Here is a 26842-nt window from a genome sequence, read left to right as displayed (position 1 = left end):
CAAGCCCTTTCCACCACCTGCCGCCTCCAACTCAAAAACATCTCCCACATCCGCGCTTTCCTCAACTTTGAATCTGTGAAAATGTTTGTACATGCCCTCATCATCTCCCGCCTAGACTACTGCAACATTCTCCTCTGTGGCCTTCCATCTAGCACTCTCGCACCCCTCCAATCTATCCTCAACTCTACTGCCCGACTAATCCACACCTCACCCTGTTACTACTCTGCCTCTCCCCTCTGCCAATCCCTTCACTGGCTTCCCATTGCCCAGCAAATTCACTTCAAAATACTAACAAATACATACAAGGCCGTCCACAACCTGTCCCCTTCCTACATCTCGGAGCTACTTTCCCGATACATCCCTACACAAACTCGCCGATTCTCACAAGACTTCCTTCTCGCCTCTTATCACCTCTTCCCATAATCGCCTTTAAGATTTCTCCCGTGCATCCCCCACACTCTGAAAGTCGCTACCCCAACATATCAGACTTTCACCTACAGTGTAATCCTTCAAAAGAAACATGAAAACCCACCTCTTCAGACAAGCCTACAACCAGTGACCCTGCTGCCTTTATACCGCCATAACCAACTTTACCCGCACCTACTGTGTACTTGCCCCATACCATGTAGATTGTAAGCCCTCACGGGCAGGGCCCTCTCTCCTTCTGTACCAGTTTGTAGCTCGTCATGTTTATGCATAGTGCAATTGTCTGTATTATGTATGTATACCTTTTTTCATATGTACAGCGGTATGGAATGAATGGCGCTTTAATAATAAATAATAATAATAAAAAGGAGCCTCAACCAAGAATTGAGTGCATGTACAGTACATGCTTTTCAGTAGGCCAACATTTCTGTATTAAAAATATATATTTTTTTAAATTGGTCTTATTCTTTTTCTGAGATACTGACTTTTGGGATTTCATTAGCTGGAAGCCACAATCATCAACATTATAAGAAATAAATGCTTGAAACAGGTCGCTCTGTATGTAATGAATCTATAAAATGAGTTTTAACTTTTTGAATTGAATTATTGAAATTAACTTTTTAATGATCTATTGAGATGCACCTGTAGTGTATTAAACAACTTTTTAGTGTATTTAACAACATAAATAATAGCAATTTTAACATTTTCTGGGATTTATTTTTTTGGCATTTGATATGTGGTATAAATAATATAATTTTTACTCTGTTGGTCAGAATAAAGTTGCCAAATTTATATATTTTTTAGATTTGTTTTTCTCTTTTCCCTGCAGCCTGTCAGCTCGCCTACTGCCCCTTATTTTCCAGGCTAGATGAGGTCACGGCCAGCTCAAAGGGGGAGGGCTGCTTTAGCTCTTTATATTTCAGAGTTGGTAACAGCTAGAGATACAGTCCTGATAAAAAGTTTAAGACCACTTGAAAAATGGCAAAAAATAATATTTAGCATGGCTGGATCTTAACAAGGTTCCAAGTAGAGCTTCAACATGCAACAAGAAGAAATGGGGGTGAGACAAAACATTTGAGCATTCAATTTAATCAAAACAACGAATAAACTGAAACAGGCTGTTTTTAAGTTGATCAAAAGTTTAGGACCACACCTCCCAAAAAAACTACCCCCCACAAAACAGAAATCCAACTTCCAAACATGAACTCAGTAATGAGTAGCTCCGCCGTTATTGTTTCAATTCAAAAATTAGTTTCGGCATGCTTGATGCAAGCGTTTCCATGAGGTGAGTGGGAAAATTTCTCCAAGTGGTGAAGGCGGCCGCACGAAGGCCATCTACTGTCTGGAACTGTTGTCCATTTTTGTAAACTTCCCTTGCCATTCATCCCCAAAGGTTCTCAATTGGATTTACCGTAGATCAGGGGAACACGCAGGATGGGGCAAAAAGAGTGATGTTATTCTCCTGGAAGAAGTCCCTTGTCCTGCGGGCATTGTGTAATGTAGCGTTGTCCTGTTGAAAAACCCAGTCGTTACTACACAGACGAGGGCCCTCAGTCATGAGGAATGCTCTCTGCAACATCTGGACATAGCCAGCGGTCGTTTGACGCCCCTGCACTTCCTGAGGCTTTATTGTTCCACTAAAGGAAAAAGCACCCCAGACCATTATGGTGCCCCCTCCACTGTGGCACATAGAAAACATCTCGGGTGGGATCTGCTTGTCATGCCAGTAACGTTGGAAACCATCAGGACCATTAAGGTTAAATTTGTTCTCATCAGAGAATAAAACTTTCTTCCACCTTTGAATGTCCCATGTTTGGTGCTTTCTTGCAAAGTCCAAACGAGCAGTTCTGTGGCGTTCAAGGAGACGAGGTTTTTGAAGGTGTTTTTTGTTTTTGAAGCCCTTCAGTCTCAGATGCCGTCTGATGGTTATGGGGCTGCAGTCGGCACCAGTAAGGGCCTTAATTTGGGTCGCGAATCGTCCAGTGTCTTGACGGACAGTCAATTGGATCCTCCGGCTCAGTGCTGATGAAATTCTTTTGGGTCTTCCACTTTACTTTTTTGTTCCATAACCCTCAGGATCATTTAAGAAATTCCAAATGACTGTCTTACTGCATCCCACCTCAGCAGCGATGGCGCGCTGTGAGAGACCCTGCTTATGCAGTTCAACAACCCAACCACGTTCAAAAAGGGAGAGTTTTTTTGCCTTTGCCATAACAACGTGTGACTACCTGACAGAAAATGACAATGAATCCACATCTTTGCACAGATTTGGCCTTTTTAAAGGCATGTGGTCCTAAAATTTGGATCAGCTGAAAAACAGCCTGTTTCAGTTTAATCGTTATTTTCAATTAATTGAATGCTCAAAACATATTTTGTCTGATTCTCATTTCTTCTTGTTGCATGTTGAAGCTCTACTATACGAGTGTATTACTGTAGTGCAGCGGCAATATGAAGCGCACGGTGTCATAGCAACCAATGACGCCGTGCGCTTCTGCTCTGAACAGAAATCCAGCCCGGCATACCACGGACCGCTCTCGGCCACGGAACATGGCCGTGTGCATTCGGCCTTATACTGATGACCCATCCTCTGGGTAGGTCATCAGTATCTGATCAGTGGGGGTCCCACACTGGCGCTCCTGTGAGTGTCACGTCCTTCTCTGTGTTTTTCAAGCCCAGTGCTGTACATGGTATAGCGGCTGTGCTTGATATCGCAGCTCAGCCCCATTTTAACCCCCTAAGCTGCTCCTAAGCCATGTGACTGGTGAACATTTCATCACTAGCCCTAGGGAAAGCAGCAAGAAGACCACAGTGCGACTGCAAGTGCCGGTGCCTTCTCAAACAGCTGATCGGCGGAGGTCCTGGGTGTTGGAACCCCACTGATCAGATACTGATGATCTATCCAGAGGATAGGTCATCAGTATTAAAATCTTGGAAAACCCCCTTAAGGAATATCATCCACATGCTGCAGACAAAATCCACAGTGTACACTAAGGCTACTTTCACACTAGCGTTCCGGCGGATCCGTTCTGAACGGATCCGCTCATAATAATGCAGACGGAGGCTCCGTTCAGAACGGATCCGTCTGCATTAAAATGGCAAAAAAAAAGCTAAGTGTGAAAATAGCCTCGGACGGAATCCGTCCAGACTTTCAATGTAAAGTCAATGGGGGACGGATCCGCTTGAAGATTGAGCCACATTGTGGCATCTTCAAACGGATCCGTCCCCATTGACTTACATTGTAAGTCTGGACGGATCCGCACGGCCAGGCGGACACCCGAACGCTGCAAGCAGCGTTCAGCTGTCCGCCTGTCCGTGCGGAGGCGAGCGGAGCGGAGGCTGAACGCTGCCAGACTGATGCAGTCTGAGCGGATCCGCTCCATTCAGACTGCATCAGGGCTGGACGGCTGCGTTCGGGTCCGCTCGTGAGCCCCTTCAAACGGAGCTCACGAGCGGACCGACGAACGCTAGTGTGAAAGTAGCCTAACTTGTGCTGAGGGTTTTCAATCTGTTCCATGCTGATTATGCTGCTGGCTTTACCTGAGGCTTTCAGCCATTCAGTCATTTTTCAAAAATCTGCTCGTTTCGGGCCTTTTTTGTTGTGCAGTTTTTCCTTCGGATCCGCTTTCAGATTTATCTAACTATTAAGTGTACGCACAGCCTATGAATACGTATCTTTTTACACGCTGCAATCAGACCTTATGTGTTGGCTTATCTTGCTGTCCCGTGTTGATCTCTTCCTTCTGCCTACCACATCCTCAAAGATACACAGAGTAATGTGAGATAGGATCAAAGGAAATGAGAAATGAATGAAACCGTTCCTGGGATATGTTCTATGTTTAGTGTTCCTGAGAGAGGTGTGCTACCTTTTAAGGATCTTGTTTGTTGATGTAGCAAACCTTGTGGCATGATCACACAGTAGTTGTGCTTGGGTTGACAATAATCTTCATTGTGTCATGATACTTTGTCAACAGGGCCTTAGATAGCTGACTGCTCTGCTGGTCGTATCAGGGAGAGAAATCCATTCTAGAAATATAACTGAGCTTTTTAACATCCCCCAACAACAAAGTTTCAAACCAGATATATTTATACTGTAGAAATCCTTACAAATCTTAGGTAATACAGTAAGGGCTCGTTCACACGAACGTATTTTGCGTTCCGTATACGGGCCGTTTTCTGCATTCCGCATACGGTCCATATACAGAACCATTCATTTCAATGGGTCTGCAAAACATACGGACAGCACTCTGTGTGCTGTCCGCATCCGTTGCTCCATTCCGTGGCCCCACAAAAATTGAGTCCTGTCCTATTCTTATTTGTTTTGCGGACAATAATAGCCATGTCTTTAATGGTCCTCCTGTTCCGTTCCGCAAACTGCGGAAGGCACTCGGGCGGCTTCTGTTTTTTGCGTATTCGCAATTAGCAGACCACAAAAAATGGAACGGTCGTGTGAACGAGCCCTAAATGTAACTGACAGACTAAAGAATTATTATATGTCTTGAAGAACAGTTCTGATATGGTTTTCATTCATTGAAAGGAATCCGTATTTTTTTTGCTGCCCTAAGTCCTAATATATACCGATGAGTCCTTATTTTCATGATCTGCCCCATCCTGGCTGCTGATTGGCAATTTCTTCTCTACTGCAATCAGCAGCCATGGATTGGAAGAGCTGGGAGCTCATGAATACGAGGGCTTGCACAGGTGCTGTTCCGTACACTTGGGTCACTCCCAGCATTTTGCTGAATAGATCATCAATATCAGTGTGGTGGGTGTCCAACACTCTTGCACCCCTCACGAACAGCTCCTAGCAGGAGCCATCAAACTAAGGCTACTTTCAAACTAGCGTTTTTGCTGGATCTGTCATGGATCAGCAAAAACACTTCCGTTACTGATAATACAACCATCTGCAACCGTTATAAACGGATCCGGTTGTATTACCTCTAAAATAGCCAAGACTGATCCGTCTCTCACAATGTAAGTCAGTGGAGACAGATCTGTTTTCTCTGACACACAAGAAAACGGATCTGTCCACCATTGACTTACAATGGTTTTAGTCATGACGGATCCATTTTGGTTTGAATCCCAGGACACACTCAAAAACGCTGCTTGCAGCGCTTTTGTGTGCGACATGGGAATGCAATGAAACGGAACGGAATGCATTCTGGTGACTCCGCTCCCTTCAGTTCAGTTTTGTCCCCATTGACAATGAATGGGGACAAAACTGAAACGTTTTCCTTTGCTATGGAGACCCTATGACGGATCTCAATAGCGGAAAGGGAAAACGCTAGTATGAAAGTAGCCTGACACTATCTGAAGCAGGCGACTCACCTCCCATTCACTAGAACTAGCTGGACAGCCCTTTAATGTGTTACAACAGGCCGGCGTATTGTATTATATTTAATATATTGGCTAGGTTTGCCCATTATTGCATTAATTGCTTATATAATGTTGTAACTTGCTGGTGTGCGTCGCGTGTGCATTCTGGGAAAACCGTGCGAGTAGGCATGCAATTGCAGTCAGTTTTGACTGTGATTGCGTTCCGATGTTCAGTTTTTTCTGTGTGAGTGCAATGCGTTTTGCACGCAAACCCGGACTTCTTCACTAAGGTTTGGGTTAGGTGTTCAATTCATTTTATCATTTTCCCTTATAACATGGTTATAAAGGAAAATACAGAATGCTTACAAAAATGTGCCTGAGGGGTTAAAAAAAGAAAATAACATTAACTCACCTCATCCACTTGTTCGCGCAGCCGGCATTGTCTTCTTTCAGTACCTGCAAAATGACCTTTGATGACGTAAGATTTCTATTTTCATTCATGTGGTTAGCGCGATTACATCATCAAAGGTCCTTTTTGCGGGTCCTGAAAGAAGCAAGAAGACGATGCCAGCTGTGCGATCAATTGGATAAGGTGAGTTAATTATTTTTTATTTTTAACCCCTTAATCCACATTTTAGTTACAAGAATGTTTAGTTAAGAATGCTATTATTTTCACTTTTAGCCATGTTATAAGGGAAAATAATACAGGGAATACACTTTAATGGGTTCCGGGGTTGCTTTCACTCCTATCATCTAATAGCAACCATGCGTGTATTCGCACCGCATCCGCACTTGCTTGCGGATGCTTGCGATTTTCACGCAGACCCATTCATTTCTATGGGGCCTGCGTTTCGTGAAAAACACAGAATATAGAACATGCTGCGATTTTCACGCAACGCACAAATGATGCAGTGAAAATCACCGCTCATGTACACAGCCCCATTGAAATAAATGGGTCCGGATTCAGTGCGGGTACAATGCGTTCACCTGACGCATTGCACCCGCACTGAATTATCGCCTGTGTGAAAGGGGCCTAAAGGAACAAAGAGCAATAGAAAATCTTGGCAGGATCACCAGTGTTTGGATGTGATGCTCGTATATCTGCAAAACTGGAAATCTTCAGTGATAAACTTCTGTCCATTTTAATTTTAACACAAACTTATATGACCGTGATGGTTTCATGTACAATATGTCCATAACTCTTAGGGGCCTGGCTATTGGATGCTGGCACTGCTATCTGCTGTGGGGTCACCGCTCTCACCCTTCTATTGGCAGCTCTCGTGCATTGCCGTATAGGAGGCCTTTGTGTTCCTGCTTGCCTCTTCCCACTGGAAAGGTCTAAAAGATGCATGAGCAGCTCTAGTACCATGTAATTTTACCCCTGGCCAAGACAGATTTTGTTCATTTCTATTGCAAGGATAATTATCAAAAGTAATTTACTGCAACATGAGAAGAGCGTACAGAAGGTTACATTCATCACATTGCTGTCTTAAAGCAACATTTACCCACCATCTGTGGTGGCAGTCGTTTGTCTTCTGCTGCGGAGATCTAGTATATAGGAATAGTAGAAGCACAGCGCATTTAGACCAGTAGGTCACTGTTACAAAGATTTATGGTAGACAGTACGGTAATCTTGTAGTGTGAATTTATGTAGGATTGTACTGAAAACGCTTGATTGTAAAAATCATTTATCCAAATGAATAAATTGTTAGTTGTTGTTGAATTGTAAATACACCAACACAATAATCACCTGGGCTGTCAAAATAATGGAAAAAACTCAATTGGAAATATCGCCTATAAGCTCCTCCACGGTTTAATATAACGAAATATAAAGCTTTATTGAATACGGGTTTAAAACACATATAGTAAGAGGTTCCCATAATCGTAAAAATATCACAAGACCAGTTTGTGATATTTTTATGATTATGGAAACCTCTTACTATATGTGATTTGCTGCCTGTTTTTAACACTTAGGATACCAGAGTTTTTTTTAGTTTTTCGCGTTTTCATTTTTCTTTCCTATCTTCCTTGAGCCATAACTCTTTTTTATATATTTCTGTTCACATAGCTGTTTGAGGGCTTGTTTTTTGCGGGACAAGTTGTACTTTAATGCCACCATTAATTATGGCATACAGTGTAGTGGAAAGCGGTAAATAAATTCCAAATGAGGTGGAATTGGGGGAAAAAAACGCAATTCCTCCACCATTTTACGGGTTTTGTTCCCACAATGTTCAGTTTCTGGCTAAACTGACCCATGCCCTTAAAGGGTAACTGTCATGTTTTCATAAAAAAAAAACAATTTTGGCATATGTTACTGATGCAGCAGCATTATGCATAAAGCAATCTTTAGTTTCTTCACATACCACTGTTTTCCTTGAGTTTTTCCCTTAGTTACGGCTGTTTAAACATTTACAATATGCGGACCTTCTCAAGATGGCTCTTCTGCCAGTTCTTTGAGGCCAAAACTGCTATCCCTCACTTCCCATTCACACTTGCTGTAGCCAGATTGGATTACTGAGAGACACGCCTCCTCACTCTGAAGTCTAATGCAGGCATGCAGTGTGGAAGACCGCCCCTCTATCTTCTGTTTATACTAAAAGGAAGACAGACAAGCCCTAGCAACGGCCTTTTAAGGGAGCAGTGGAAAGGGACAGGACATTAATGAAATCTGGTAATTACAGATCTTTTGACAATCATTGACAGACTAACTCAGGTATACATGCCTAGCTCTAATAAACTAGCAAATAAAATAAAAAAATACAGTTACCCTTTAATTCTCTGGGTCAGTACGATTACAACGATACACCATATGTATAGATATTTTTTTAATGTCTAAATAGTGTAAAAATAAATGTAACTTTTTTTTGCGCATTTAGATGCATTTTGAATGGAGTGAAATCCGTTCAGGATGTCTTCAGTTCCGGAACGGAACGTTTTTTGGCCGGAGAAATTACCGCAGCATGCTGCGCTTTTTGCTCCGGCCAAAAATCCTGAAGACTTGCCGCAAGGCCGGAGCCGGAATTAATGCCCATTGATCCGGATCCGGCCTTAAGCTAAACGTCGTTTCGGCGCATTGCCGGATGCAACGTTTAGCTTTTTCTCAATGGTTACCATGGCTGCCGGGACGCTAAAGTCCTGGCAGCCATGGTAAAGTGTAGCGGGGAGCGGGGGAGCAGTATACTTACCATCTGTGCGGCTCACGGGGCGCTCCAGAGTGACAGTCAGGGCGCCCCAAGCGCATGGATCACGTGATCGCATGGCACGTCATCCATGCGCATGGGGCGCTCTGACGTCACTCTGGAGCGCCCCGGGAGCCGCACGGACTGTAAGTATACTGCTTCCCCGCTCCCCGCTCCTACTATGGCAACCAGGACTTTAATAGCGTCCTGGGTGCCATAGTAACACTGAAAGCATTTTGAAGACGGATCTGTCTTCAAATGCTTTCAGTACACTTGCGTTTTTTCCGGATCCGGCGTGTAATTCCGGCAAGTGGAGTACACGCCGGATCCAGACAACGCAAGTGTGAAAGAGGCCTTATCCTCTGTCCTGTGGATAGGAGATGGCTTTCTGTAACCTGGAATACCACTTTATAGGGGCTGTCTCGTTTCAGCAAATCATTTATCATGTAGAGGACTTTAATACAAGGCACTTACTAATGTATTGTGATTGTCCATATTGCTTTCTTTGCTATCTGGATTCATTTTTTCATCACATTATACACTGCTCATTCCAGGGGTTATGGTCCCCATGGTAGCGCATGTGTGCCTATATGCGCTCCCACGGTCCTGGCCACCAGAGAGGCCGTCACTTTTTCCAATAGTGTGCAAATCTGTCTAAGTGGAATACATATGATCTGCAAAATTATATAATTCATATGATTTAGTTGTAAATTCTACCAGCGGCAGTAATAAGGGCACACTGAGATTTGCACACCGCTAGCTGGCTGCTCTAAAGAGCATTACAGTTAATCAGGATAAAGTTGCAAGCAGATAAGCCATGCCCTTGACAGAATAGGTTTCTTTTTTCGGTTATTCTCTGAGAACGGTGCGATTGTATTTCCTTTTGGCTGGTATATTCCATGAAGGGGTAACAAAGGGTGACCCTCACACCTGTTACGGGCTGTCGGCATAGCATTACTGCTTGCAGACAGGAAAAAGCAAGTCTAATTAAGAAAAAAATGGCAAGTTTTGTCAGTGAGCTGCTAACCTCATCAAACCTGTATATATCTTTATTCAGTTTCTTTCTCCTCTGAATGAAGGTTGAGTTGGGGAATCGGAGCACTGCCGCCACCATGAGGGAGCTGGGGAATATGCTCATCTAGGTGATGTTTGCAGTTGATTAAAAAGTTGATGGTGATTTTATTTTATTTTATTTTTTTTCAGGTCTTTGGATGATGTGTTTACTATGGCTAGCGACCCCCTTGAAGGTTTTCACGAAGTGAACCTTGCTTCACCCACAACTCCAGATGTTGGTGTTATTGATATAAAACCTCAGGAACCTACTACCTCGCCTAATGTCCTCTACAGACATTTAGGTGTCACTTCAAACCCTGTCCAACCAAACACATTAAATGCATCAGACCTACCAACGCAGCCTGTATATTCCTCTCCAAGGCATTTAAACTGTCGGGACCTTACAGGGAAAAGGTGAGACCTGTCAGATTTACAGTGATCTTTTAAAGGAAGGCTTCTGGGGTCAGCAAATGTTATTCTTTGTATAATGTCAAGTTACACAGTGTTCCAGTATACTTCCTGTATCAACATATCAACCTGGTGTTTCAAGGTGCAGTCCTTCATTCATATGACTAGAAGAACGTTTTGCCCCTTAAGAGTAAACGGTGAAAGTTCCTACTAAATGACTGCTAAGAGATCCTGAAAACCACGAGGAATTGATGCAGGAAGTATATTGGAATATATTCATTTATTAGCTGTGACTGGAAGACTGCTTTAATTCTACTCTTGTAAGAGAAGCTCCCACTCTGCTGGAGCCGACCTGTACATGTAAGAAAAAGTAAGGGAACTTTCACACTTGCGGCAGAGAATTCCGGCAGGCAGTTCCATTTCCGGAACTGCCTGCCGGATCCGTCAAAATGTATGCAAACTGATGGTATTTGTCAGACGCATCAAGATCCTGATCCGTATGACAAATTCATTTAAATGCCGGAGTCATCCGGAAAAATGGATCCGGCATTTATTTATTTTTTTCAATTTTTTTTGTGGCCTGAGAATCCGCAGACCGCAATGCCGAATCTGTTTTGCCTGAACATTCGGGGCCAGATCCGGCATTAATGCATTTCAATGGGAAAACAAGTGTTCCGGAATTTTGGACGGGGATAAAACCGGGGCAAGTCAAAAAGACTGAACTGAAGACATTCTGATGCATCCTGAATGTATTTCTCTCCATTCAGAATGTATTAGGATAAAACTGATCAGTTATTTTCCTGTATAGAGCCCCTAGGACTGAACTCAATGCCATAAAAGAATAACGCAAGTATTACTTGAATATCTGCATTGATTGCCAGTAAAGTGTGGTCTGATTGTTATCTAAGTTACAATTCCAGACAAGCACAATAACAATGAACAGATGTACTGCTCATGTTTTTTTAATAGTAAATAGTAAGGGTAGGTTCACATCTGTGGCCGCATAGGAACAGAATACCAGAATCCCTGGATCCAGCACATCCCAGGCACTGCCAGCACTAGGGTTGTTTTGATACCAAAACTAGGGTTTATTCGGATTTGATACCATAAAAAAGTATTGCGATACTCGATACCATTCGATACCACACGAAAAAAATAAAAGCCGCGTGCATTCCGCATTTTATGGAACGTCCGGCCCAAAATAGAACAGTCCGATCCTATTTTTTGCGGGTACAAGGTGAATCGCGCAGTTTTTATTTTTATTTTTTCTGATACGGCGCTCACCGCATAGGACACTTTTTTGAAATATTTTAATAGTTTGGACTTTTCGGACGTGACGATATGTAATAAGTTTATTTATTGTTTATATATTTTATATGTAAAATTGGGAAAGGGGGTGATTTATACTCAATATATATATTTTTTTTTACAGTATTTAATAACTATTAGTCCTCTTAGGGGCTAGAACCTGGGATCTTTTCATTTACCCTAATAGAGCTCTATGAGGGTGAATAGGATCTCACACTCTCCCTGCTGCCCTGTGCGTAGTACACACAGCAGCAGGGAGCTTACCATGGCAGCCAGGGCTTCAGTAAGCGTCCTGGCTGCTATTGTAACCGATCGGTGGACAAAATACCACTGCATGCAGCAGAATCCCCCCCCCCCCCTTTTGTTGGAAACCTCCGCCACAGATGTGATCCTAGCCTACATGAGCCTGTTTGTTAATGACTTGTCCAAGAGGTGATCGGCAAAATGAGTTTTAGTTAAGGAGCTAAGATTTGAAGTGTGGTTTCTCAGGTGCTTTGACCATGTGATAAAGGCACACGAAGCCTGGTTACTGACATCTGTTTATTCAAGAAAGATTGATTAGTGTGAACCATGCCTGAGACAATGTGCTACAGAGATGCATGAAGTAGGAAAAGGGTACAAAAGTATTGTGCATCGGTCCATAGTTAAATAAGTTATCTACAAATGAAGAAAATTCAGGACTGTTGTTAATCTCCCTAGGAGTGGACATCTAGGGGACATTTATTAGGCATGTTGCACCAGAACTATGGTTTAAAATGCGCCAAAAACAATGTTGTTCTGATTTGTGCCAAATATATCAACAGTTTTCTCAAGAATTTTTCAGCATGCATCACGCCAGAAATGAGTTATAATTGTCAAAGTGGTCGGGGCTATCAAATTGGTGCATATTACACCTCGGTTATCCTCTTATCGGCAGAAATGGCTCTAATTGTTGCGGACAATTAAGCTTATGTGGTGGTGGTTTGTGTAAAAAGTCGCATTTATGGCAGAAAGATGCAACTTTTTGTCAAAAAGTTGCATTTCTGAAAAGAGAACCTACTTGTGAGAACAGGTGATGGGTAAGTATTAAAACAGGAGGCATTTAATTTTTTTCTAATAGAAATGAGCTAAACTGCAGGGTTTTGTCAGTAAGGGTACTTTCACACTTGCGGCAGAGTGATAAGGCAAGCAGTTCCGTCACCAACTGATTTGTAAGACTGATCGGGATCCTGATCAGTCTTAAAAATGCCTGATCAGTCAAAAAAATGCATTGAAATGCCGGATCCGTCTTTCCGGTGTCATCTGGCAAAACGGATCCGGCATTTATTTTTTTCACCTTTTTTTCCGGTCTGCACATGCGGAAGGACGGATCCGGCATTCCGGTACTTTGAATGCTGGATCCGGCACTAATACATTCCTATGGGAAAAAATGCCGAATCAGGCATTCAGGCAAGTCTTCAGGTTTTTTCGCCGGAGATAAAACCGTAGCATGCTGCGGTTTTATCTTTTACCTGATCAGTCAAAATGACTGAACTGAAGACATCCTGATGTATCCTGAACGGATTGCTCTCCATTCAGAATGCATGGGGATATAACTGATCAGTTCTTTTCCGGTATTGAGCCCCTAGGACGGAACTCTATGCCGGAAAAGAATAACGCTAGTGTGAAAGTACCCTAAATGGACATGCAACAAAAACAAAATAATAACAAACACGTCCTGAGTCTGAGACAAAAGTTGCAATTTACCACTGTGGCAAATATATTCCAAAAAGTCTCAAGTGCGATCTGGCAGGGTTGGCTGAAATGGCGCATTTTAGTTTTAAAAAGTCTAGTTTTAGTGCCATTGGTGTTAAAATGTCGCAAATAGAGAGAACTTAGTAACTGCTCCTGGTCTTCCTTAACCATCCCAGTTAATAGGAAGCTAAGGCTACCCCTAGGTAACCTGCCACAAGGCCTTGGCTGCTGTGGACCCAGCTTACGTCTGGGGAGTAAGGTAGCAGAAAACCATTGCGAGCTCTCTAGAAGCAGGCCAAGGTGAAAACAGTAGTATATAAGCAGGTTCAGATAGATAGATCCCAAACTGCAGACAAGGGGTTAATCCAGAAACTAGCCATGGTCAGAGTACAAGTAGAAGAGACTACGGCAGACGAGGGGTTAATACAAAAGATCAAGCCACGGTTGGTACAGGAGGCTAACAAGCAGGACTAGCATTCAGCTACAAATCAGAGGTTCAGAGCCAGGACACATGCAGTAATCAATAGCTGGCCGTGACTGAGTAGCAGACTAAAATACCCTGCCTAGCTCTGGGATTTGACGCTGACCCAGGAACCTCATTGGCTTGGCTTCCAGCTTCACTCACTGATAGCTCCACCTGGAGCTGGACTGGTCGACAAGGCAACCAGTTTAGCCTGTAACAGAATTTTGGCTCTGTAGACCCCTGGCATTTAGACTTGTTTTGTAGCCACAGGATCTGGGCACCTTGCAGTCATTGTCAAATGTCAGGGAATTTATCAACGGCTAAAGCTTGGCTGAAATTGGGTCATTCAACAGGACAATGATGCCAAGTAAATGTACAACAGAATGGTTAAAAGGAACCTGTCACCTCTACTATGCTACCCTCACTGAGCGTTTCTAAATTTTCATTGTGTTACCCTAAACATATAAATTACACTTTTAATTTCATTTGCAGACTAATTCAATAAGTATTATGCATTTTTGTACTTCCCGACTTTTATGCAAATTAACATAAAAGAGTCATATCTTACTTGTGTGACCAGAGAAGAGTCATATTTTCAAGCTCTGACTCATCTCAGGTAATTTGCATATGTATCAAATCGTTTTTTTTTACACAATAAAAGCACAGAGAGCTATGGGGACTGGTTATTGCGGATGTGCTAGCGGCCATCTAGCAGCCCATGTCCTCAGCTCTATACCCAAAATCCAGGTGACAGGTTCCCTTTAAAAAAAGAAAAGAATCAAGGTGTTGCAATGGCATGGGCTCTACTTTCAACGAGGCACTGGAGGTCCAGTGCCTAGGGTGCCAGCATGTAGTAGGTAGTGCCAGAGAAATTTTTGAATTATTATTTATTCCCCGGCTACCTTCCCCCACCAGTTAACCAGATCATAAGCGAAGAGGGTCTGGGTACTGTGTGCAGCAGGCTGCAGCATTAACAAGGCAGAGGAGGAAAGAGACGAGTGATTTCCCCTCTCTGCGCACCGTGGAGCAGTATTGTTAAACTGATTGGTGTAGAAGCTGTGAGCAGGAACTGCTGCTCCACTAGTGAGCCCGAGTCATACTCTGTGACGGACCCCAAAGGAAGAAACAGTGCCACCTCCTGCCCTTGCTTTAGAACTTAGAATACTCAAGTACCCAAGCAGCCCAAAGAGTGGGTAGTTAGAAGCCATATGCAGTACTAGTGGGCTGCTGTTTTAGGGCACACAGTAGCCTGCATGGCTGATAATTTTTCAAATCTGGTGTCACTGCCTTTGGTAGTACAGCAAGTCCCAGGCTGTACAGCCTAGCCATCGCAGAAGGTCTGAAAATCTATGGCAGCAGATATAATTTGCAAGAGAGCACCCGCATAAACAACCCCAGCAGGGTGTACCACATAAACAGTGCTACTCAAGTGCCTCTAGTAAACAGCACCAGCACAGTGCATGCCCAAATAACGCCCTCTGCAAATTCCCATAAAAAAGGGGTTGTACAATCATAGTTGAAACTGCGCGGCAACAGCTAATATTGGGGATGACTTTGATCCCTGCCATTTAATCCTCAATGATAGGTCATAGCTGATTTCTCTTCAAGCAGCTGATTGGCTGGGGTGCTGGAAGTCAGACTCCCGCCGATCTGATATTGATGATCTATCATGGGAATTAAATGATTTATGTTTATGATTCAGTTATGTACCTCAATGATATCAATGCAAAAGGGATAAAACTTAAAAATAAAATACTTTATGTATTTGCTATTGCTGTAATAGAAGTGACTCCGAAAATAAAGTTATGTTATTTATGCATAAAAATGGACACTGCAAAATTGATAACGTTAAAAACTAAATGGCAGTATTGCTGTTAACCCCCCCCCCACCTGAAAAAGAATCAATATAAGTTAATCAGCAAGTTATGTGTACCCCAAAATGGTACCAATAAAAACTTCAACTTGTCCCGCAAAAAAACAACATATATATATATGGTATACATCAATGAAAAAATATAAAAGTGGAATATGATTGTTCTCTAAAGCCCAAAACAAGCTACTGCACAACACCCCTTATCAAGGGTTCACTTTCTCTCTGCATCGTGAATGTGCTGTGTGACAGAGGCACCACCAACCCCACATTACAATGCAATCACAGTGTGCTAAAATGTTCTGATGACCGTGGTGGCCTTGTGTAGGCTCCCATTGCTGCCATCTTTTCACATCCACTAGCATAAGACTGACAGCCATAATACACAGAAGTATTGTGGATTATTATTAGTAATTGAGTCCTCAAGTAATATAGTGGGATTAAAAGAAGAAGAAAAAAACTTAGACAATAAAGTGTTTAGAAATATTTAAAAAGGAAAAAAACACAAACTAGATATTTGGTATTCAATCACTTGTACTATAAAACAAATGCATTATTTGTCCAACATTATTATTATTATTTATTATTAAAGCGCCATTCATTCCATAGTGCTGTACATGTGATAAGGGGTGCACATATATAATACAGACAATTGCACTAATCATAAACAAGATGAGTTACAAACTGGTACAGAAGGAGAGAGGGCCCTGCCCGTGAGGGCTTACAATCTACATGGTATGGGAGAAGGACACAGTAGGTGTGGGTGAAGTTGGTCATGGCGGTATAGAGGCAGCAGGGTCACTGGTTGTAGGCTTGTCTGAAGAGGTGGGTTTTCAGGTTTCTTTTGAAGGATTCCACTGTAGGTGAGAGTCTGATATGTTGGGGTAGCGAGTTCCAGAGTATGGGGGATGCACGGGAGAAATCTTGGAGTCGATTGTGGGAAGAGGCGATAAGAGGAGAGAAGGAGGTCTTGTGAGGATCGGAGAGTGCGTGTGGGGGTGTATCGGGAAAGTAGCTCAGAGATGTAGGGAGGGGACAGGTTATGGACGGCCTTGTATGTGTTTGTTAGTACTTTGAAGTGAATTCGTTGGGCAATGGGGAGCCAGTGAAGGGATTGGCAGAGGGGAGAGGCAGAGGAGTAATAAGGTGAGAGGTGGATTAGTCGGGTAGCAGAGTTGAGGATAGATTGGAGGGGTGCGAGAGTGCTAGATGGAAGGCCACAGAGGAGAATGTTGCAGTAGTCTAGGCGGGAGATAATAAGGGCATGTACAAGCATTTTTGCAGATTCAAAGTTAAGGAAAGCACGGATGCAGGAGATGTTTTTGAGTTGGAGGCGGCAGGTGGTGGAAAGGGCTTGGATGTGCGGTCGGAAGGAAAGGGCAGAATCTAAGGTCACTCCAAGGCAGCGGGCTTTGTTGACTGGGGAGAGTGTGCAGCCATTGATCGTGATAGGTCTGTTGGGGGGGTTGAACAAGATGGGGGAAAGATTATGAATTCTGTCTTATCCATGTTAAGTTTAAGAAAGCGAGAGGAGAAGGATGATATAGAAGATAGACATTGTGGGATTCTTGATAGTAAGGTGGTGATGTCTGGACCAGAGAGGTAGATTTGTGTGTCGTCAGCGTAGGAGTGATACATTAATGAACATAACATGAACGCAGTGAGAAAAATGATGCCAGAATTGTGTTTTTTATTATTTTTTGATCCTTATAAAAAAAGTTTTTCTCATCTGAAACATTTATGACATATCGATATTCCGTAGATGTCAGATAGATAGATGTCAGCGGCAGTGCAGGGACCAGGAGCGTCCCCGGGGTTAGTATATTCCATGTGGGGTGCCCGGCACATGAGGGGACATTTCATACTCTTGGAGAACCTTTAACCTTTTTCTCCATAAACTAGCAGTTCATAGGCTTGCCTCACTGTTGTCTTGTAGAAACAGATAACGCAAACCACTGTTTTTTGCATGTGTTCATTGCTCGCAGCAAACTATACTGACAAGCATTTATTTTATATCATTTACAGCACCAGCCTAACAGACACTTTATCTTGTTCTACCTCTGGATGTCAGACATGTTCTCCCAAACATGGAAGAAGGAAGGACGGCAATCGAGCAGAGCGGGAATTTTTGCAGGGAGCAGTGATAGATGCAGTGGATGGGCAGGATGATGTCCTTAACTGGAGCACAGACAGCCTGTCCCGTTTACGGAGCCCATCTGTCCTAGAAGTCAGAGAAAAAGGATATGAGCGACTCAAGGAGGAACTCGCTAAAGCGCAAAGAGTAATCATAATGTGTACATTTACCATATTGATATTTATGTGTTTGCATGAACCTTACACTTCTGTATTTGTTTAGCTACTGCATTACAATAAATATATATTGTTTATTATAATAATTATCCCCTTGTCACCACACTCCATTTCATTTACAGTGCTCGAAGCTTGCAGTAGAGGACAGCCGCCTTAAAGGCGATGTGCACCTTTCTTTTCATCACTGCCTTTTACATTTTAGGTTCAAAATCATTTTTTCAACTGGTCTGTAAAAAAAAAAATATATATTACAGTTTTTCCTCTACAGCTTTCACTTTCTGAAAATCTACAGACTATTGCTTTCTACGTTACACTGAATCTGTTAGGGAACTGCTCTGATGGCTGTATTTTTTTACTTTTATCTCTGATCACCTGACGGCTCATAAACACTCATTTGAGCTAAATTCTTATCAAACTGATAGATGTACTGAACATGAGAGCGGTAGGATAACAACTGTTGACATTTTTTGATAAATACCAATGAAAAAAAACTATTTTTAGACCAAAATGATTAAAATGTAATGATAAAAAAATTGCCCCCAAAAGGTGTCCTTAGCCTTTAAAATGTATGGCATAGTGATGATGCAAGCACTAAAGCTGTCCCTGTGCCATCTTCTTTTGGAGGACAGGTATGATTGAGACTAGCAATAACACAGTTTAACCCCCTAAACACTGTAGCCAGTAGGGACCATGGCATCTTAAGTAATGCAAACAAAAGTAATTTGATTTATGGAGATTCTATCTTGTGTAGTTGCATGTCTTAACCCCTTAAAGGGAACCTGCCATGTTGAACTTGTGGTTGAGCAGCAGGTTATAGAACAGGAGGAGCTCAGCTTGATGTACAGTCTTGTAGGAAAAGATTCAATGAAACTTATATTTCACTCATTTAAATTCCTTCTCATTCTAGGCTTTGAAGTCAAGGCAGCGGCCCTATCGGCGATTGACAGCTATCTCTGAATATACAGTCATAGAGGGAAGGCTGTCAGTCACTGATAGGGACGTCTCCTGGACTTCAAAGCCCAGAATGAGCAGGAATTTAAATGAATACAAGATATACTGAATCTTTTCTCACAAATTGATATATATATATATATATATATATATATATATATATATATGCTCAGCTGTTCCTGCTCTATAACATGGTCCTTTCAGATGGCTTTGCATTTTCATGGTGACAGGTTCCCCTGTCTTAAATTTTTTCCCTAATTCACTGAGGGCAGCATAAATTAGTGACAGAAATGCAGATTTCAGCGGAGTGTCACTTATGAGCTAAATGTAAGTGGTTGCTGAGAACCAGCATCATAATCATTGCAGCACAGGCCTTGAAAAGAGTTGGGCCCCTTTCACACGGGCGAGTATTCCGCACGGATGCGATGCGTGAGTTGAACGCATTGCACCTGCACTGAATACCGACCCATTTATTTCTATGGGGTTGTTCACATGAGCGGTGATTTTCACGCATCACTTATGCGTTGCGTGAAAATCGCAGCATGCTCCTCTTTGTGCGTTGCGGTGCGATTAATCCACGCAACGCAGGCCCCATAGAAGTGAATGGGGTTGCGTGAAAATCGCAAGCATCCGCAAGCAAGTGCGGATGCGGTGCGATTTTCACACACGGTTGCTAGGAGACGATCGGGATGGAGACCCGATCATTATTATTTTCCCTTATAACATGGTTATAAGGGAAAATAATAGCATTCTGAATACAGAATGCATAGTAAAATAGCGCTGGAGGGGTTAAAAAATTAAAATTTAACTCACCTTAGTCCACTTGTTTGCGCAGCCCGGCATCTCCTTCTGTCTTCATCTTAGCTTTGTGTAGCAACAAGGACCTTTGGTGACTTCACAGTCATCACATGATCCATCTTTTACCATGGTGATGGATCATGTGATGACCGGAGTAACGTCACCACAGGTCCTTGTTGCTACACAAAGCTAAGATGAAGACAGAAGGAGATGCCGGCTACGCAAGCAAGTGGACTAAGGTGAGTTACATTATTTTTTATTTATTTTTAACCCCTCCAGTGCTATTTTACTATGCATTCTGTATTCAGAATGCTATTATTTTCCCTTATATATAAGGGAAAATAATACAATCTACAGAACACCGATCCCAAGCCCGAACTTCTGTGAAGTACCATTACGATATTTTGCACTCGCGCTGAAAAATTGCGGGTGTTCCCGCAACGCACCCGCACATTTTCCCGCAACGCCCGTGTGAAAGGGACCTTAAATCTACATGAGAAGAGTCCTGGTTATTCATAATCTCCTGCTCTTCTCGCCCATCTGCTGATAATTTGCAGTTCTCTCCTAGAGAGAAAGGCAGAAAACTAGGTAGAAGACTGTCAGTCATCAGCAGGTGGGCAGGAGAGCAGGAATTTATGAATAACCATGACTCTTCTCAGGTGGACGGGACTCTTTTCCAGGCCCAGTCTGCAATGATTGTGATGTTGGTTCTCAGCAACCACTTACTTTTAACTTATAAATGACAGACCACTGAAATCAACTCACCTGTGTCTACTTTATTCTGCTGTTAGTATGGGCAGCATAAAGTTGATGACAGGTTCCCTTTAATGATGGACATTTTTTTTCATGTTTGCGTCTGTGCTAATATAGAAAAAAATTCAGCATTTTTTATTTTTATATTGTTCATGGTTCACACTAAATAACCTGATAAATTACATTTTCAGGTTATGATTGTGTGGCTACTTAATGATAATTTTTTTATTCTATCCACAATAAAAGTATTTTGTATGGAATGATGGTGTATTTTTTTTTTTCCCAACTATTTTATTAAATATTTTTTTTTTTTTTTATCCCATCATGGGCTTACTATTTGACAACTTTATTCTAAACTTGTACGTATGAGCATACTCCTGGATGCCATTATATTATGTCAGTCTTTATGCTCTACGACACAGGCTGCCTGTTAGGACAACTCTAGTGTGCCCTAATAGCCGCATTATTGAACAGACGGCGTAGGTCACCATGACTGACTGCAGACATTTCCCCCAAGTTTTTAAGGCCTTGTTCACACATCAGTCATTTGATCAGTTATTTCCATCAGTTTTTGTGAGCCAAAACCAGGTGCGGTCAAAAAACACTGAACAGGTGCAGATCTTTCCCGTATACCCTATCTCTGTGTAGGCTTTACCATGGGTTTTGGCTCACAAAAACTGGTGGAAATAGCTGATCAAATAACTGGGGGGAGACGTCTGCAGTCCCTAGGAAAGCCGTTGACCTGATAATGTGTTTCCATGGAAATCAATAGGTTAATAGCCAGGATCCACGCTTCCTCAGACCCTGACTGTGGTGCATGAGTCTTCTGTAAGAACCCAAGTTGTTCTTTACGGGTGGTTCTTAGAGCAGAAAAGTTCAGGGAGTCTCTAACCCCTCTACTGCAGCAATGATACATCTTTGCAGATTGAGGACCCCCACCCCACGCCGCCAGAAGATGTAGATAAAGTGGTTAAATGACCTCTCCAGCAGGCAGATCAACACAGTACAGATCTTGAATAAAGACAGCAATCCACTGTCACTGCTTAGTCTACATCATGCTCATCATCCATAATGTGTGCACTTGTGGATCTGTTGAAATGTTACATAAAGAAATCTATGCATTGAATTCAGTAGTCTCACCACCAAGTGTTATTCCTCACAGGAGCTTAAACTGAAAGATGAAGAATGTGAAAGACTTTCCAAAGTGCGGGATCAACTGGGGCAGGAGCTGGAAGAGCTGACAGCCAGTCTTTTTGAGGTAGGTGGATATACTGGATAAGTAAAATGTCTTGTATGACACATTTAATTTTGATAATATGTATTGGGAACTATTTGATTTTAACCACAATAATATTCTTTACTTTCATGGTGTATCAATTTGATATTAAAGGGGTTGTCTCATCTGAGACAATGGGGGCATATCGCTCGGATATGCCCCCATTGTCTAATAAGTGTGGGTCCATCACTGTGACCTGCACTTATCTCCTAAATGGCGCCCCAAAAGTGGTGGGGGTTGAACTGCGCATGCTCAGCCGCCCTCTATTAATTTCTATGGGGTCGCCGAAAATAGCCAAGCGCTGGCTTGGCTATTTCCGTTGCCCCATAGAAGTGAATGGGAGCAGTGGCCGGTCATGCGCCACTCCCATCGACTTCTATGGGGAGAGCACTAGGTGATGGCTGAACCGGAGTCCTCCAACCACCACTTTGGCCCTCTCTGTTCTCGATATAAGTGCGGGTCCCAGCAGTGGGACCTGCACCTATCAGACAATGGGGGCATATCCTAGCAATATGCCCCATTGTCTCAGATGGGATAAATACGCAATTCGACGTGCATGAATGTACAGCAAACCAACTGTTCTTAATTGATCTTACTATTCATATCTGATGATACCAGCATTCCTATATGCAGCCGAACCTCAGAATAGCTTACTTTGGATCAACATTTTAATTTAAACGTTATTTTCACAACTTAAATTAAAATCTGTGCTGTCTGTCCATCAACACATGGGCATAGAGCATTCCTAAGGTGTTAAATATCCAGACCAGGCTTCCAGCTTTGAAATTATCAGTAATTTTGTTGCTCAGTGTATTAATGCCTATAGTACAGTGAGTCTGCTGTAGGATGAAAGTCCGAGCTGCAAAACCAAAAAAATATATAAGGAGGGGCAACACCATTGACGTATAGAGCTGCATTATTTTTTTCCCATAAACCACACCTCCAAGCCCACCTAATCTCCTTTCCTGCGACCAAACAGTAAGAATGTCTTTTCAATGCCCCCTAACAATAATGATGCCCCTCAGACAGTATGATATCCCTTTAGTTGTCCATAGAGTATGATACCCCTAAATGCACCCTCACAGCAGGGTGATCCCTTGGTGCCCCCACACATTATGATGCTCCTTAGTGCCCCTGACACATTGCGATGCCTCCTTAGTACCTCCCCACAGAGTATGAATACCCCCTCACAGTAGTAATGCCCTCTCTGTGCCACTTGCACAGTAGTAATGCCCTATCTGTGCCCCTTCACAATTGTAATGCTCTTTGTGCCCCCTTCACAGTAATAATCCCCATTGTGTCTCCTTCACAGTAATAATCCCCATTGTGCCCCCTTCACAGTAATAATCCCCATTGTGCCCCCTTCACAGTAATAATCCCCATTGTGTCCCCTTTATAGTAATAATCCCCATTGTTCCACCTTCATAGTAATAATCTCGATTTTGTCTCCTTCACAGTAATAATGCCCCTTAATAGTAGTAATACCCATTGTACCCCCTTCAAGTTAATGCCTATTGTGCCCCCTTAATAGTAGTAATGCCCATTGTGCCCCCTTCACAGTAATAATGCCCACATTGCCCCCTTCATATTAGTAATGCCTTTTGTGCACTGTGCACCCTTCAGAGTAGTAATGCCCTCTGTGCACTGTGTCCCCTCCATAGTAGAAATGCCCATTGTGCCCCCTTCACATTAGCAATGCCCATTGTGCCCCCTTCACATTAGCAATGCCCATTGTGCCCCCTTCACATTAGCAATGCCCATTGTGCCCCCTTCACATTAGCAATGCCCATTCTGCCCCCTTCACATTAGCAACGCCCATTGTGCCCCCTTCAGAGTAGAAACGCCCATTGTGCCCCCTTCACATTTGCAATGCTCATTGTGCCACATCCGGAGTAGAAATGCCCCCTCTGTGGCAAAAAACAACAACACAGTAACTACTCACCTTGTCCCATTCCTGAAGCTCACAGTCCTCTCTCCCCTGCAGACACAGATCGCTCTGCAGCACTGTGTGGACGGAGCTTATGCAGATTTCTTGGCTGCAGGCTCCGCTCAAACAGGCCGGCAGAGCGATCCGTGCCTGCAGGCTGAATGGTGGAGCAGGGATAAGTCTTCCTGCTTCACCATTCAGAGTGCCCCCGGCCTGAAGGAGTGGAGAAGCGTGGGGAGCTGAGCGGTGAGTGACAGGACCCAGCACCTTGCACTTCAGCAATGAGCGCTTCCATCTGTATTGATGGAAGCACTCATTGCTTCTGGACTCTGGCACCCCCTCCCATTTAGCACGCCACTGCAGGAGTCCGGACAGCTGGCAACCAGTTGATTCCACCAGTTGAGTACCTCTGTACTATACTATACTATGCAATGGTCCTTACACACATGAATTTAACACCAGAATAAGTACAAGTATTTTTCTGGCAACTACAATCAGATCCCTAAATATTGGGACATCGACACTATTCTAACATTTTTGGTTCTATACACCACCACAATGGATTTGAAATGAAACAAACAAGATGTGTTTTAACTGCAGACTGTCAGCTTTAATTTGAGGGTATTTACATCCAAATCAGGTGAACGGTGTAGGAATTACAACAGTTTGCATATGTGCCTCACGCTTGTTAAGGGACCAAAAGTAATGGGACAATTGGCTTCTCAGCTGTTCCATGGCCAGGTGTGTGTTATTCCCTCATTATCCCAATTACAACGAGCAGATAAAAGGTCCAGAGTTCATTTCAAGTGTGCTATTTGCATTTGGAATATGTTGCTGTCAACTCTCAAGATGAGACCATCAGTGAGCAAGCCATCATTAGGCTGAAAAAACTAAACAAACCCATCAGAGAGATAGCAAAAATATTAGGTGTGGCCAAAACAACTGTTTGGAACATTCTTAAAAAGAAGGAACGCACCGGTGAGCTCAGCAACATCAAAAGACCCAAAAAGACCACGGAAAACAACTGTGGTGGATGACCGAAGAATTCTTTCCCTGGTGAAAAAAACACCCTTCACAACAGTTGACCAGATCAAGAACACTCTCCAGAAGGTAGGTGTATGTGTGTCAAAGTCAACAATCAAGAGAAGACTTCACCAGAGTAAATACAGAGGGTTCACCACAAGATGTAAACTTCCTCAAAAACAGGAAGGCCAGATTAGAGTTTGCCAAACGACATCTAAAAAAGCCTTCACAGTCCTGGAACAACATCCTATGGACAGATGAGACCAAGATCAACTTGTACCAGAGTGATGGGAAGAGAAGAGTATGGAGAAGGAAAGGAACTGTTCATGATCCTAAGCATACCGCCTCATCAGTGAAGCATGGTGGTGGTAGTGTCATGGCGTGGGCATGTATGGCTGCCAATGGAACTGGTTCTCTTGTATTTATTTTTATTTTTTAATTCTTTATTTATAAGTTTCAAGAGTATTATAAAGCTTGCAACATGTTAAATCACATATCACAAAAAGGCATAGCCGAAACCAGTCCGACATACTAATATAAGTAACACATAGATATCCTGACAATATAGTCTGAATATACATTGCATACGGTAACCATGATAGCGACCAAACAAAATAATAAAGGACATGGCAGACATAAGAAAAACTACACTCCAAAAGTAGCTAGTCTTGAAGTATTCCTATCAAGACACGAAAACAGTAATCAGACTGACAAAAAGGAAAAGACACACCACATACGGGGAGGGGGGGGGAGGGGAACACATCCAGCGAAGGAAGACTGCATAGACAAAACAAGCTTAAAGGACAGCTCAGGTAAGCAACGACTTATACTCTGCTGAATCTTGGAAGGTGAACCAAGGGGTCCAAGTCGTAACAAAGGTCTTATTGTTGCACCTCAAGGATGCCGTTAGTTCCTCCATTCTCCGGATCTCCTCCACTTTTTGAATCCACATTTCAATGGAAGGTGGAACTGGGGATTTCCACTTCATCGGGACGCAAGACCTAGCCGCAATGACCATATGACGCAAACAGGAGCGTCGGAGTAAGCTCATGGGCAAATCCGAATGGAGCAGTAAGAAAAAAACTGGCGAATTCGGAATATTGAAAGGGAAAATGGACGATAAAGCCCTATGAATTGAGTCCCAAAAGGGCCTGATTTTGTCACATTGCCAGAAAATATGTAGAAGCGAACCCTGAGACGATTCACAACGCCAGCACAGAGGGGACGCTGTCGGAAACATCCTTTTGGAGACGTGTCGGAACATAGTACCACCGTGACAGGATTTTGTAACTAGCCTCTTGATACTTACTGGCAATGGAAGACTTATGAGCTAATTGGAAAATTCTAAGCCATTGGTCAGAGGAGATATCCAGCTGTAGATCCTGAGTCCACTTGTTTACGTAAGAAGGGCAGAAATCTTTGTCAGGTAGTACCAGTGTCTTGTATATCTCTGCGAGAGAATGGCGATAGACACCTGAACCTATGCATATTTTTTCAAAGGGAGTGAGGGCTCTATCAAAATCCGGAGAAGAGGGAATAGAGGAAAGGAAGTGATGCAGTTGCATAGCTCTCCAAGGACCGAAAGAACATGGCTCGGACTGCTCCAGCAGTTCGGCGTGAGTAAGCCAGCGTCCCGTTTTCCTAAAGAAAGGCGCCCGACACCTCCCACTCCGTCTCCACTGCACAAAAGGGCCTCCCGAAATACTTGCCGGAATGTCCGGGTGTCCCAAAATTGGGAACAATGGAGATGGTGTAGGCGATATTGTTGGAATGCGTCGGTATTTACCAAATTGGAGTAGAGTAGGGCCTATTATAGGGTGTGAGGAGATTTCAGTCGGGGTCTTCCTGTCAACCCACGGTAGTAAAGCCAACGGGGTACGGGAAGAGAGTTGCTCAATAGAGATCCATTGTTTAAAGGGACTCTGTCACCAGTTTCTAACCCCCCCTTTTATAACTATTGTTCTCTCCATGGTGCCCTTGTCATTACAAAGCTGTTGTTATAAGTTAAATCCGCTGTGTAGTTTTGATAAAAATCGCTTTTATCTAACCTGTCAATCCTCTGGATAAGGTG

General features: G+C 43.0%; 1 protein-coding gene across 1 annotated transcript in view; it reads left to right on the top strand.

Moving 5' to 3' along the window:
- LOC122925797 (RAB3A interacting protein) overlaps positions 1 to 26842 on the top strand; it is a 71907-nt gene that overhangs the window by 25252 nt on the left and 19813 nt on the right. The window contains exons 2-4 of the mRNA XM_044277152.1: positions 10122 to 10385; positions 17759 to 18014; positions 21708 to 21803. Coding sequence (XP_044133087.1) covers positions 10144 to 10385; positions 17759 to 18014; positions 21708 to 21803 — 594 coding nt within the window. The 5' untranslated portion in view covers positions 10122 to 10143. The remainder of the gene's footprint in view (positions 1 to 10121; positions 10386 to 17758; positions 18015 to 21707; positions 21804 to 26842) is intronic.

Source organism: Bufo gargarizans, chromosome 2 (assembly GCF_014858855.1).
Source record: "Bufo gargarizans isolate SCDJY-AF-19 chromosome 2, ASM1485885v1, whole genome shotgun sequence".
NCBI classification, from domain to species: Eukaryota; Metazoa; Chordata; class Amphibia; order Anura; family Bufonidae; genus Bufo; species Bufo gargarizans.
This window is presented reverse-complemented; position numbering and strand designations above follow the sequence as displayed.